Source organism: Cenococcum geophilum (assembly GCF_001692895.1).
Source record: "Cenococcum geophilum 1.58 unplaced genomic scaffold K441scaffold_18, whole genome shotgun sequence".
In the NCBI taxonomy this organism is placed as follows: domain Eukaryota; kingdom Fungi; phylum Ascomycota; class Dothideomycetes; order Gloniales; family Gloniaceae; genus Cenococcum; species Cenococcum geophilum.
Window position 1 is genome coordinate 2,265,987 of NW_027137576.1, and position 13,795 is coordinate 2,279,781.

The window sequence follows — 13,795 nt, forward strand, 5'->3', positions numbered from 1 at the left end:
TACATAGAAGGTCTATTTATACTACAGCTATAGCATTCTTAGGATGGCTCTATCTTTCAATTATCTAGCCTATAAAATGTCGTTTATGCTATATATATACATTCCTATTCGCTCTTAATAGGTATAAATTTATACTATAACCCTACTTAACCCCGCCAGCTATTCTTATGGCTTCTATACTTACTATTTCTATATCTAGTATAACTTATTTTTACGGCAATCTAGCCCAAATAATACAATAACTAAAGATAAGAGCGTGCTTTATATATATAGCTTAACGCGGTAAATCTAGTAAGTTATACCCTATTTTAATATATAACAAGCGATAAAATAATAGGTTTAATAAAAAATACTTCTAATTTAGCGGACCTAGTAATATCTACTCTTTAGTTAAGTCGATCGCTATACCTTATAGCTAAAGGCCTTCTAAGCTAAAGCCCTATACCTAAACTTATAGAACTGCTTAAAGCCCTTAACACGGCATTAGAAAAGCTTGCCTAGATATTAACTATAATAAATGCCAAATTTACAGCACTAGAGCTCCCTTTATAAAGTTGTAGCAAGTGTTACAAAGAGCTTAATAAACAGATTAGTTAGGCGGCTTAATTAGGTGCTTATAACTGGGCCACATTTAAGTATATAGGCTAGAATATCTTTGGCTTTATATATACTTTAAAAATATACATATCTACTATCGTAATAAAGATAATAGACGTTGCGTTGTATGTTAAAGGCGTACTTATATAGACTAGAGCTAACACTAAAACAGGTCTATAGGCAATATTACGTTTACTAAAGAATGCCTTAAGGAATATAAAGAGCTTATTAAAGACACTTAGTCCGCCATCCTTAAAGAACTGGAAAGTAAGGTTTATTAGTTAGGCAAAATGAAACAATAGCTTAGTAAATTAATTTTTCTATTACACTATAGGTTAATATATAGTCATTTATTAAACTAGTCTAGGCTATCTATTAGTAGCTACTAGTAGTATATATTTTCTCAATATAGCCGTAGGGGCCGTTTACCTAGAGTGGAATACTGGCACTATTAATACCGAAAATTTTTAGTACTATATTGATTACCGTTCTGTTCTTGACCTAATCTTATTATCCGCGTATATACACTATACTTAACATTTCTTAAGATAGTCTTTCTCTAAATTTCTTAACATTTAAGTTAAGTGAAGTAATAGAAAAGGCGTTAGTAATAGAGTCTATCTTAAAAGAGTTAACCGCAGATAATTGCGATAACGGGTTAGGCGGACTCATTAATAGGAGTTTAGAGAGTGACGTATTCGTTTAAGATAAGATTGAGGGGAAATTTAACATATAGGTTCTTTAAAGTTCTCTAGAGATAATAGGGTGGCATTAAATAATAGTAATGATAAGCTTGGCCTTATATAAGAGTTTTAAATAACCGTTACTTAGGAAGTGAGTTAGAAGGGCTTAAACCATATAACCTTAATACTATATTTAATTAAAGTCAAAATCGCATTAAATGCGATAAGATAGCATGTAATAGCTAAGCGTTAATTCATTTCCTATTACTAATAAGGTATAAACACTAGTTGGTATACCCTACAGCAATAAGGTAACTACACCTATAGGAAGATAAAAAACCGCTAAACGTGCGACCTAAGGGATCGCGGACGCTTTATTAATATAATAGATTTCGCAATGAAGACAAATATAAAGGAGGGTGGTATTCGCGTCGCTAGGCTTCGCTTGTAGTAGGTCCCTTATTTAAACTAACTAGTTTATAAAGAGTGCGCTACATATTTAGGGATTGCGAAATAAATTTTCTACTCTAAAGTTCCCTTATAAAGATCCTTATATAGTCCTAGCTGGCATTTGCCCCGCTATTAGAAACTCTTAGTATCTACCCCACTAACCTTTACCTCTGCATGCTATTCTATGGCGAAAAGCGCGTTTAAACGCCAACTTCTCTCTTTATTTGCGTTAAAAATTAAACGCCTCTTAAATAAGGGTATAGCCGGAGCGGGTCGACCGCCCTCCCTACTAGCATAATTATATATTTACGCTTATTCCTAAACGCCTCTATAAAATAGAGATTTAAAAATAATAATAATAGGTAATTAGATATAGGCAAAGTATAAATACGCCTTTTATATTTATAACGTTAAAATATTTTAGTAAATCCTAAATCCTATAACTGTTACTATACTAGAAGGAAAACTAAGTATAATAAGATTATCTTAAAACGCTAAATAAGAAGGCCGATACTCTAGAGGGAGCTAGAGTAGCTTTAATTTTTTAAGAGTAATCTAATTGTCCTTAATAAAAAGAGTGCTATTATAGTTCGGTTTTATAACCTAAAGGTTACCATTAATTATAAATAAGCCTTTATTAGTGCAAAGGTATAAACCATTCTTAGAAAATGCTAGAGTAGAAGTAAAGCAATTCTTAAAAATGTATAAAGCGGCACCTGTCGCTGCGTCCTATATCTACATAGTACTATTGCCTAAGGTCGATGCGACTAGCTTATTATCCAGCAAGAAGGCCACGGCATTAACCTCTATGGTATGGCCCTTAAGCGTCTATATAGCGGCGCCTAACGCTACGTCTTATATCTATATAGTGCTGTCGCCTAAGGCTAATACGACTAGCTTACTATCTAGCGAGAAGGCTACGGCGTTAACCTCTATAGTATAGCCCTTAAGTGTCTATATAGCGACGCCTGTCGCTACGTCCTATATCTGCACAGTGCTCTTATATGAGGCCGATGTAACTAGCTTACCATCCGGTAAGAAGGCCACGGCATTAACCCAGTTAGTATAGCCCTCAAGCGTTTATATAGCGGCGCCTATCGTAACGTCCTATACCTATACAGTTCTATCGTCCGAGGCCAATATGACTAGCTTACTATCCGGCGAGAAGGCTATAGTATTTACCCAGTTTATATAGCCCTCAAGTGTCTATATAGTAGCGCCTGTCGCTACGTCTTATATTTATACGGTGCTGTTACCTAAGGCCGATATGACTAGCCTACTATCTGGCGAGAAGGATATAGTATTAACTCCGTCAGTATAGCCCCTAAGCGTCTATATAGCGGCGCCTATCACTACGTCCTATATCCGCACGGTGCTATCGCGCGAGGCCAATATAACTAACTTACTATCCGGCAAGAAAGCCACGGCATTAACCCCGTTAGTATAGCCCTTAAGTGTTTATATAGCGGCGCCTATCGCAATATTTTATACCTACACGGTTCTATTATCTAAGGCTAATATAACTAGCTTACTATCTAGCGAGAAGGCTACGGCATTCACCTAGTTTGTATAGCCCTTAAGCGTCTATATAGCGACGCCTATTGCTACGTCTTATACCCGTATAGTGCTATTGTCTAAAGCCAATGCGATTAGCTTGCCATCCAGCGAGAAGGTCATAGTATTGACCCTCTTGGTATGGCCATTAAGCGTCTATATAGCGGCGCCTATCGCTACTTCCTATACCCACATAGTGCTATCACCTAAGGCCGACGTAACTAGCCTACTATCTAGCGAGAAGGCCACAGCATTGACCTCCCTAGTATAGCCCTCGAGCGTCTATATAGCGGCACCTATTACTGCATTCTATACCTATATAGTACTATCGCGCGAGGCCGATGCGACTAGCCTACTATCCAGCGAGAAGGACACGGCATTGACTCCATCGGTATGGCCCCTAAGCGTCTATATAGTAGCGCCTAACGCTATATCTTATATCCGTACGGTGCTGTTATATAAGGCTAATACGACTAGCCTGCTATCTGGCGAGAAGGCCACGGTATTAATCTAGTTGGTATAGCCCTCTATTAAAAATACAAGGTTATAGGGTTATAGTGGAGCTATTTTGAGGATCTAATTAATAATAAAGATGACGCAGACGATAAATATTAATTAATTTGTAATATAGTAGATGCCGTTAATATCTATCTAGATTGTATATAGAGCTTGACCTCGCAAGGTATCTAGAGCTTAGTTAGTACCTTATCGCTAATTTCTAACACCCTTAAGCGTCTATATAGCGGCGCCTATCGCTATATCCTATATCCGCACAGTGCTGTCGCCTAAGACTAATACGACTAGCTTACTATCTGGTGAGAAGGCTATAGCATTAACCCCGTTAGTATAGCCCCTAAGCATTTATATAGCGGCGCCTGTCGCTACGTCCTATATTTATATAGTGCTGTCGCGTAAGGCCAATATAATTAGCTTGCCATTTGGCGAGAAGGTAATAGCATTAACCCTATTAGTATAGCCCTCAAGCATCTATACTAGCGAGCTCCACTCCTCTACTATTTACGGACATCTCTTAATCTAATTAACTATCTCTTCCTTAAACTGCTTGCGAACTAGGCTCCTCTGTGGTATAAATACTAGGGCACAGTAATATATTTAAAGAAGTGCTTCCTTAATAATTAATTAGTTATATAGGAGGAATTGCTTAGCATTATAGAGAAATGTACGAAGATCGCGATTATTATTAGACTAGAATAATCTTATTAGTTGTCTATATTAATAAGCTTAGGATATAACTTACGTTAATTATAGACTCTAATAATGCTATAGCGCAAATCCCTTCTAAACTCCGTTTAATCTAGCTAAGAGCCTTAGCCTAGTGGAGTAAATAGTCCCGTAAGAAGTAATATACTATACTATTATCTAAGAGCTGATATTTACTGCGCTAGTAATAGTTAACTTAGTACCTACAAGCGTACTAAAGCTCTACCGGAAGATAACGCGCGAGATTATTAGGTGGGACTTATACTATTCTAGCGCCGGGATTATAGGCTATAGATATCTCTTTAGAGCTTCTTAGATATAAGCCATATATAGTAATTTGCTAGCACTTTATGCGCCTTCTTTTTATTAACCTAAAAATGTCTATCTCTATATCTCTACGAGTTTAGAAGGAAGCCCCGGAGGGAAGGATAGTAAAGTTAAACTAGTTGGGTTAGATTTTTTAGAATATCTAGAATAGAGTAAAGTCCTTCTAGTATAGCGCTAATATTCTGCTTAGGTATATGTAGAATTTGGGTAAGAGAGGGAGCAGGAATAGGTAAAAAGAGCGTAATAATAACCCTAAGAGCTTCCCTTAGCATTTTATAAGCCTTATCTTTCTTATACTGCTTTAGACGCCTACTAATTAAGTTCTTAAGGACTTTAGTGTAGATATTATTTAGCTCTTCTTTAGGTTTAGTATTAGAGCTATTATTNTTAANAATATCTAATAACTAATATAGACTAAAGAGGTTACCGCCTTTATTAATAAACCGAGAGGCGGTGGCTGCCCAGATAAATAACCCCGCGGCCTTTTATACTAAACGCCTAATAGCTTCCTCTNNTGGCTAGTTCTTATTAAGGATATATTTCCGCNNAATATCTAAAAGGGTNTACTGTAGAAAAGTGAAAATATTACCATTAATAACGGACTGTAATATATTATAAAGTATAAAATCCTAATAATCCTAATTAGGGATTAGTAAAAACCTATATTAGATAGGTATATTAGGCCTACTTATAATAAATATACGGAAACGTAGTCTGCCTAAGCGTTAGGAATAGCTTAATAAGTAAAGTACTAGTTATATATCGCTTTCCTTCTCGCACTTATCTAGCGTATTAATTATAATAAGTAAGGGGGCCTAAAATAAGCTAGCTCCTAGCTTAAATAGCGGTTATAAAACGAGCTTATTCTATTAGTCTTTTAGGGTTTTACTACTAATGCCTTTGTCGTTTAATATTACCTTAATAAGTAAAGACTTAAAGGTGGTGCACCTCTGCGCTAGCTATTAAGTAATAGTGCTAACGAACTTCCCCGTATAACCTACGTCCCCACCGCCTCTTAAGAAGAAAAAGCTGGCTATAAAGCATTTTTTGTTATAGTATTCGCGGGCAATTATACGAGCAATAGTCGACTTCCCCGTCCCCGCTAAACTGCTTAGCTAAAAGATATATTTTAGGTTATCTCTATCTGCCTACGTTTATATTTGCTTAAAGACTTAAATTTAAGTATTAGAAAGGTAGTAAGGGTAGTCGTCTTTTCTAAGAGCATTAAAGGCCGCTTAGGGCGCGTTAGTTAACCCTACTTTTAACTTATAATAGGGTAATATAATAATAGGGCCTATATTAAAAAAAGATTAGCTAAAGCACTTTACTTATAGAAGTTAAACGATATAGTAGAGGGACAAATGGCTTACTATTGTAGATATCGCACTTAGCATTGCCTATGCCTTGCTAGACTACGTTAGCCGTAATAGCCTTATTTCTAAAGCTTTTAGGCTAGGCGGATTAAAGGCGAGCTATTATATGCCGTAAAGGACCGATAGTTCTGCACTGGTAAAAGGACGAAGAAGGGTAACCTAGCAAGGATATATTGGTAAGGCGGTCAGCTATCCTAGGACACGTCTAAAATAGCTAAAGTAGTCGATTACTAGGATCGGTATTAGGCCTAAAACCTTATCCGGATTAACTTCATCCGCGTCTTAGTATTATAACACTGCTAGAATACTCTAGAACTGTGATAAGGTGACTAATAACACTCTTTAAGCTTAATTGCTAACCTTAAGTTTTAAGAGAAGTGGATAAACACCTCGATTACGCTAGCAGGGAGGGCGGCCAACCTATACTAACTAGACCCTTATTAAGGTAGAAGTTTCTAAACTAGAGCAAGCATATTAATAGCAGAAAGTATTTAGCTAGCGCTCCGTAATGGCCTATACCCTAGATAGTGCATAACCATAATAGAATATATATACGTTGAGATAGAGGAAGTAGAAATAAAGTAGAGGATAGAAGGTTTAATAGATCTAAGCGGTAATCGAGTCCGAGCTATATATGGCGTATTTAGTGTTTAGGGTACCCCATAATACGCCACTAACGAAGATCACCTACCTTGGTTAGCGTCTTGTTTTATAACTATATGTGATAATAAGATGTTAGGGATAAGAATCCTTAAAACCTTAATATTATATAAAGCCCGTCGCACTTTCGCTTCACTAAACCTGTCCACTTAAACCAAAATCGTTATATACCGAACTCCATAAGCACCACATTTCCTCAATAAGTGCCCTTCCCCCTTCTCCTATTTGGGAGCCTCGGCAAATGTTTTAAAAGGGCCTCCCTTCCCTATTCCCCTAAGTTGCACTATACCGCGTAGTTACCCTTATGCGAGTATATTCCTCTATAGGCCTCTATAATCGCCAGAACCTTTACCCCTAACGTAAACTAGCAGTACGCCATAAGTCCACCATATAGTAGAAGTCTCCTGCATATTTAACGTCTATAAGAGTTTAAAAATCTCCTAGAAAATCTAGGGTTATAATTACAGATTCCTTCGGCTAGTTATGGTATAGGTATAACACCAATATAAATACCTTAAGGGAAGAGATAGAATTAAAAGGGGATAAAATATAGATGGGGTTATTTAACTTGCTAGATCTTGCGGAAATAGGGAAATAATAGCGTAATGTAAGAGCTGGAAAGGTTTAAAAGCGTTCTATACTTAGAGTTAAAAGAGGCACACTTATTAGGGGATTTAGAAAATCTATAGGAATTTAAATATATTTAAGAGGCATAGAGGAATACATCATTAATCTTTAAAGATTACAGTGGCGAACTAGAAAGGGTAGTTATAAATATAGGACAACCATCAAGGACTTATATAGCGGAGTTAACGTACTATATAATATACTATATATAAGAGAATTTTAAGAATATATAACTAATTGTATTCTATTAAGTTATGTAATTGGGTTATAGGTGATATTTAGTTTCCGCTTTGGTTTTTTTAGGGTTTCTACAAAATCTGCTGGTTTCTTTATAACTAGAAGTAAATAGAATCCTTTGCCTAATGTTTGCCAGATCCGCACCTAAGGCAGTAATCGTTAGCGCAGCTATTCCGACATATCTTCCTCCTCTAACACCGCTGAGACGAATTATAGCCCGTCTTTGTTGATATTAAACGGTAAAGATACGATGCCTCCTATAGGGTAAAACCTAAGATAAAGCGACGAGTGTTTTGAGTTGCGTATCTTTAGATAAGGTTATGCCTTTAAGGGTATGTGGCGGTCCCAAACCCCTAATATAGAGCGATCGTTAAGTAATCCTACTGCCTATCTCCCGCTTTTAGAGTCTTCTCCTCTATTTATATATCTTTAAGCACTTCTGCGACTGTTTTAAATCCATCTAACTAGTATTTGTTAATAATACTTCTAAGCGGAATATAGACCGTTAGGGGGAAAATTTGCGCCCTAAATAACCCTTTAATCTTATCCTTATCTTTAATTTCGTTATACGGCCTCTTTTTAGTCATGATCTTGTATATAAGGCTACTAATAGCAAATATCTTAGTTGTAACGGAGATGCAAAAGGGCTCTACACTATCTACTTTTCGGTACCGCATCTCCTGCCTAACTAACGCGTCTTAGTCGCCTATTGCCGAACTAGAAAAGTCGCAAAGTACTAATAATAGGTTGTTAGCCATAAGAAAATTTCTAGTACTTATATTGGCCTAGAGTACGCCTATTAAATAAATAAAGCTAATACTCCTTGTGGCACCCTTAACCTATAAAAGCTTTATAGAGAACTGTATCGGCTTTATTAGATTACTAAAATAGCGCCATAAACTCCCGTTCTTTATAAAAGGAAACTATAACCCTATACTAGAGATATTAAGATATATAAGGATCCCTTTATATACGCCTAGATGCTTATACACTGCCTTTTCCCGCTCTAAGAGTATTAAGGAATCCGCTTCCTTGTATTATGCTATATATAAGACCTCGTTATTACACCCATCAAGATTAAAAGCTAGCGTAAATTTGAGAACTGTCTTGCCGTCGTCTAAAAGGCAAACTTTAGCTATACTGCCTTAGTCTTCTAAAAATACGCGGTAATTAAATATCGAGAATCTAACCACCGGAAGGCCGTGTCGCGGCATATTAGCGACTTAGAGAAGGAGCTTAAGGTATACTGTTTCAGCATAAACACTGAATTCTCTTAAAAGCAGTGGAACTGCGTACCTAACAGCACAATTCGTATAGTAGGTATTGGGATTAGATATAGTGGATTCGCAAAAAATTAAAAGCAAAGTTTAGCGAGTGCAATAGGTATATAAAAGGGCCACGAACTAGTTACGTGGGAGAAGCTGTTTAAGCTCTTTCTGTTATATATATGCTGTATACTAAAATGGCGGATATTAATTTCATTTAGTTTAGCGTACCTAAATATAAACTATAACGATGTTTTACCGCCCCTTTACCTAATCCTAATATAGCATAAGCGCAATTAAAAAAGAACGTAACTATATTTCACTTTCCCTACCCTTTCTAGAAGATAACCGTAACGCCTACGTTAATAATTAGTGTTTATACTTTATGGTGTCCTCTAGTATATATACTAGCGGTATAAGGGACAGTTATATAATCGGTTAGTACTTTACGCGAGAGTAATAGTGCTAGTTACAATCCCGTAATCTTCATTACTATAAGCTATAATAAAAGACTCCTCTACGGTATGCCCGCATTTATATTTAGTGCTAGTGACGGTTTTAGTGCACATCGTGTAAAACAGATGTTGTAATTCTATGTGAAGAAATTTAAAGATTTTAGGTTAAGAAGTCAAAGGATATAAGTTTTATAGGTAGAAAAGACGGATTATAATCTCTTAGAACTAGTTTAATAAATAAATATATAAATTAAATATTGGCTATAAGGTCGATATACTAGTAGGATATAATATAATGTAATAGTTCTCCTCTATATAATTGGCCTTGTCTTTATATAGCCTAGAATTAGCGAGTAAATGGAAGGGTCGGGGAAGGCGCTATAGTACTACTTAGCTAGGTAGTAATCTTGCTAAATATATACTCCTTGCCTAAATGGGAATTTCCTCCTACTCCTGCGCTTGTTAACCCAGATTTCTAGTAGCCTTTCTTCTTAAGTCTAAGCGTTTATATAGTTGTTATTATAGTCGATCCTTATTTATATACGGTCCGCCATAAAGTTGATAATTGGCGCGCTTTTTTCCTACGTTAATGTGGTACTAATAACTTCCCCCCTATAGCGGATTGTGCCGATTGAAGTCGCCAAATTTGGTTAAGTGTTGGGTACCCCATTACGAGCACCCGAACCGGCCTTGCTATTGACAACATATCCTTTTTAAGAGACTTTTAATTATGTCTAAGTGCACGCCACGAAAACGTATGTATATATATTCTATTATAGCCATACACCCCTAGCGAGGGTATGCTTAATAAAGGGAGAAAGCTCTAGTTAATTATCTGCTACGGCTAGAATATCAGCCTTAGTGCAGCTTCCCCCAGCTACTTAGACTTTAAAATAGTTACTAAATATGCAACTTTATAACCAACTCTTATAACTAATAGAAACCCTTCTTAACTCCCTCCGGCTCTAGTGGATATGCGCCTATATATCTATTAAGACACTATAGTCCCTTTCTATATAGCTTGTTAAAACTTAATATAAAAAAGCATAACTAGAAAGACAGATTATAATTAGCTAAAGTAGTTAAGAAGCGAATCCAATAATTCTTTAAGCTAGAACGTAATTTAGCCAATTCTATTAATTCTATTTATTTTAGCAGTTATATAAGGAACTTAACTAACTTAGCTGGATTGTTACTAAGGTCTAAGGACCGTAAATGTAAATAGTATAGGTTTGTAAACTCTCTAAATAGAATGGTATCTTATAGCGCACACTATAAAGGGGTATTAAGTTTAAGGTATTTAACCGTCCGGAAAAGCTTTGTTAAAAGATGTAATTGGGATCCGCTATATAATGACTTCAGGTTAGTAAATCCCGCTACTATAGGTTTTAGGCATAATTAGACCTTGAAACTAACGTCTATATCTTTTAAAAGTGCCCTATAGAAAGTAATATACTTTTAAACCCTATCTTTAAAATCCTCGGTTCTCCGTTCTAAAAAATGCGCTAAGGAAATAGCAACGTCTACAACCTCTATATCACGTTCCACTACTTATATTACCGTAAAAACCCTCCTAAAGATCTAGTTAATATAATTGAGGGTATTCCTAGCCATTATATAGTAAACTAATAGTGCGCCGTTCTCCTATAAAAGTCGATTAAATCTACATAGCGAGTAGGTATCTCGCCAATCGCTATCGCGGAAATTAGGTAACCTAATAGTAATTTCTTAGCAATCTAGGTTTTTAATAATAGTTGCTAGCATTTCCACATCCGAATTAGTTTCCCGGATTTTGGCCTAGTTCTCCTAAAATGACATAATCTAGGGAAATATAGTTTAATTAATATAAGCTAGATTCTTAGGGACCTAATAAACCTAGCTTTCTAGATCTTTTTCAGTTACCTAGTTACGGGAGAAGATATAAGTTAATATAATAGATGTTCTATATACGCTTATTAACAGTTCTACTATATATCTAAGGTCTAGCTCGTCTATAATAATTAGCAGGCTTCCTTTATATATAAAGGTATCTATAAAGGTCTTGCGGGAGACGCGCTTAAATACTTTACAGGTCCTGCGGATATCCTATAAGTAGAAGTCGGCAGTAATAAATAACTATATAAGATTTAAGAGCTCTTCTAGAATGCTATATATACTACTTATAGCTACTAGTACGAATAAAGACTAAAGACGGGAATAGTCTGTGGAGGGAGGCGTAGGGAAGATAACGATAGCGCTAATATAAGTGGGCTCGCCAAACTAAATAGGATTAAATGGCTTTAGAGAGGTAGTGGAGAGAGCGAAAAAGACGGAGAGAGAGAGAGTAAAAGAGACGGAGAGAGAGAAAGATGTAGTAAAAGAGGGGCAGATGGAGAAAGTAGGGGGGTTTACGTTTGCCTAATCAATAAAGAGGAGCGCCGCTAAGCCTAATATAGTAGGTTATAAAACTGGCTTCACCTTTTGCATATACAAAGATTCTTTTAAACCCCTATTATATAAGGAACCCCTTACTATAAGCCGACTAATTATTAGCTATTTAACAGAAATAGCCTAGAGCTACCTATTCTTAGCGCAGCCACATCTATATACGGCCTTTTTATAGGGGTCGACTAGTTAGTAAAGCGGCGCAAATCTAAGGTAGGCATAGCTCTAAGGAGTATAAAAAGCTATAGTTAGGGGAGTAGTATTATATAGAGACGGCCTAATGCGAAACAAGGGGCTGGATTAGACGGTATAAGTGTTTATAAGTAGACTAGATTAGATAAGTCTAATATCTAGAAGTTAATTAAATTTATATAAGCACTAATAGCGGACGCCGGGGTCGGATTTAACAAATTATAGCACTCTTAGGCTGAACTACTAGCGCAAAGCCTAGGGGAATGGCTCGGTAATATCTTTATATAGGTTTAACTAAGCGGGGCCGGCTTATACGGACGTGGTTTCAATACAGGATTAGATAGCTCTGGTCTCCAGAAGTTTATCTACTTAGGCGATTTTATATAAGCATACTAGATGAAACTATAGGAATCTGGCTAGATTATATAGTGGCGGCGCTCCTTAAACTCAGCGAGTAGGGTAGAATTTTACGAAGCGGAGAGCATCTAGGTATTATTAGAGTTAGCCAGAGCTAAGTCATATCGGCTACGTTACAATCGATAACGAGTTCTTTAATATAACTCCTTATAACCCACCCTATTAAAACCCTTAAAGTTATAGCATACTAGCCTAAAGCAAAGCTTAGCCCTCTTTATTAAATATCTCGACTTCCCGGCTATATCTTCCTTCTTACCACCAACGTCGACCGCACCACAGACAAGGAGCTAGAGATGCTGGCGACTACGGGCCACAATGAGGAAGAGCATAGTAGGGAGGAGCTACTAGCGGACATTTTATGGATTGTAATAACTAGGGAGTTAAACAACAAACATAAAAAGCTCTAGCAGCGTATAAAGAAGAGGGAAAAGAAAGAAGGTAAGCGCTAGAGGTAAATGTAAGCGCAAGCGCGGGAGCAGGTAACTAACTCCTCCTTATCGTTGTCGTCCTTCTTATCTTCCAACGTATCACCAGGTGATACTCTAGATGTTCCGATTATACTAGATAGTAAGGAGCTAGTTAAGAATCCTAATCGCTCTCCACTAGGCTCCACCCAGTTAGACGTCGCTGAAATGGCATCTATAATGTCCACTTATAGTAAATGCGGGATTTCTAAGGAGTTCCTCCGGGCAATGTTAAAGCTCGTTTGGCCACGTCTTATAAAAGATAACTCCCTCTTGGAAAAAAATTTAAATGGCGAAGCTGTCGACCGAGACGCGTTTATGCTACGAATTTGTTTTAGTGCGATTGAGTAACATATTAAAGATAAGTCTAATTCTAAAGATGGAGCTCCGAATGATTTTAATTTAGGGGTAAAGCTTATAGGTTCGTTTAGATCTATACTAGAAAAGTAGACTTAAAGCCATTTATTTTTCTTCTTAAAGGAAATAACAAAATTCCTCTAATTAACTCGCTAGTAGGCTAGCAAATCACAGTAAAGATAGGACGACACTCCTAAGGCCAAATCCACGCGTTAACGTGCTTTTTCTGCATGTGGCTAAGCCTCCTTTAGCATAGTATTCTCGGATCTGCTAGACATAACGTAGATTATAAAGGTAGATTTAGTCTTTCCCGAAGTTCTTATAATGGTTAATGCTTCTTTACGAGTAAGAGCTTAGTGAACGAAAAACGTCAATTCCCTAAGCAGAGGCCTAACTCGGCGCCTGAGCGGGCTAACTTACGTAGACATTCTTTACCCGTATATACTATAAAGCAGGATGAATAATATATTTAGAGGGTTTCTATACTGTAGA

At 36.7% G+C, this 13,795-nt stretch overlaps 2 protein-coding genes across 2 annotated transcripts; both read right to left on the reverse strand.

The window, feature by feature from the left end:
• Positions 1–2,591: 2,591 nt before the first annotated feature.
• Positions 2,592–4,145, reverse strand: K441DRAFT_686886 (WD40 repeat-like protein; the record flags this gene model as incomplete). Its single annotated transcript, XM_067652035.1, has 13 exons — positions 2,592–2,684; positions 2,724–2,801; positions 2,835–2,837; positions 2,877–2,936; positions 2,976–3,062; positions 3,102–3,179; positions 3,228–3,290; positions 3,348–3,383; positions 3,417–3,440; positions 3,474–3,517; positions 3,611–3,692; positions 3,732–3,794; positions 4,059–4,145. The coding sequence occupies 13 exons, from the start codon at positions 4,143–4,145 to the stop codon at positions 2,592–2,594; spliced, it is 798 nt and encodes a 265-aa protein (XP_067504659.1).
• Positions 4,146–5,794: 1,649 nt separating this feature from the next.
• On the reverse strand, positions 5,795–5,947 carry K441DRAFT_558011 (uncharacterized protein; the record flags this gene model as incomplete). The annotated part of the gene is made up of 1 exon (XM_067643398.1): positions 5,795–5,947. A coding segment is annotated over one exon (153 nt), but the record flags the coding sequence as incomplete, so codon positions are not given.
• Positions 5,948–13,795: the final 7,848 nt, after the last annotated feature.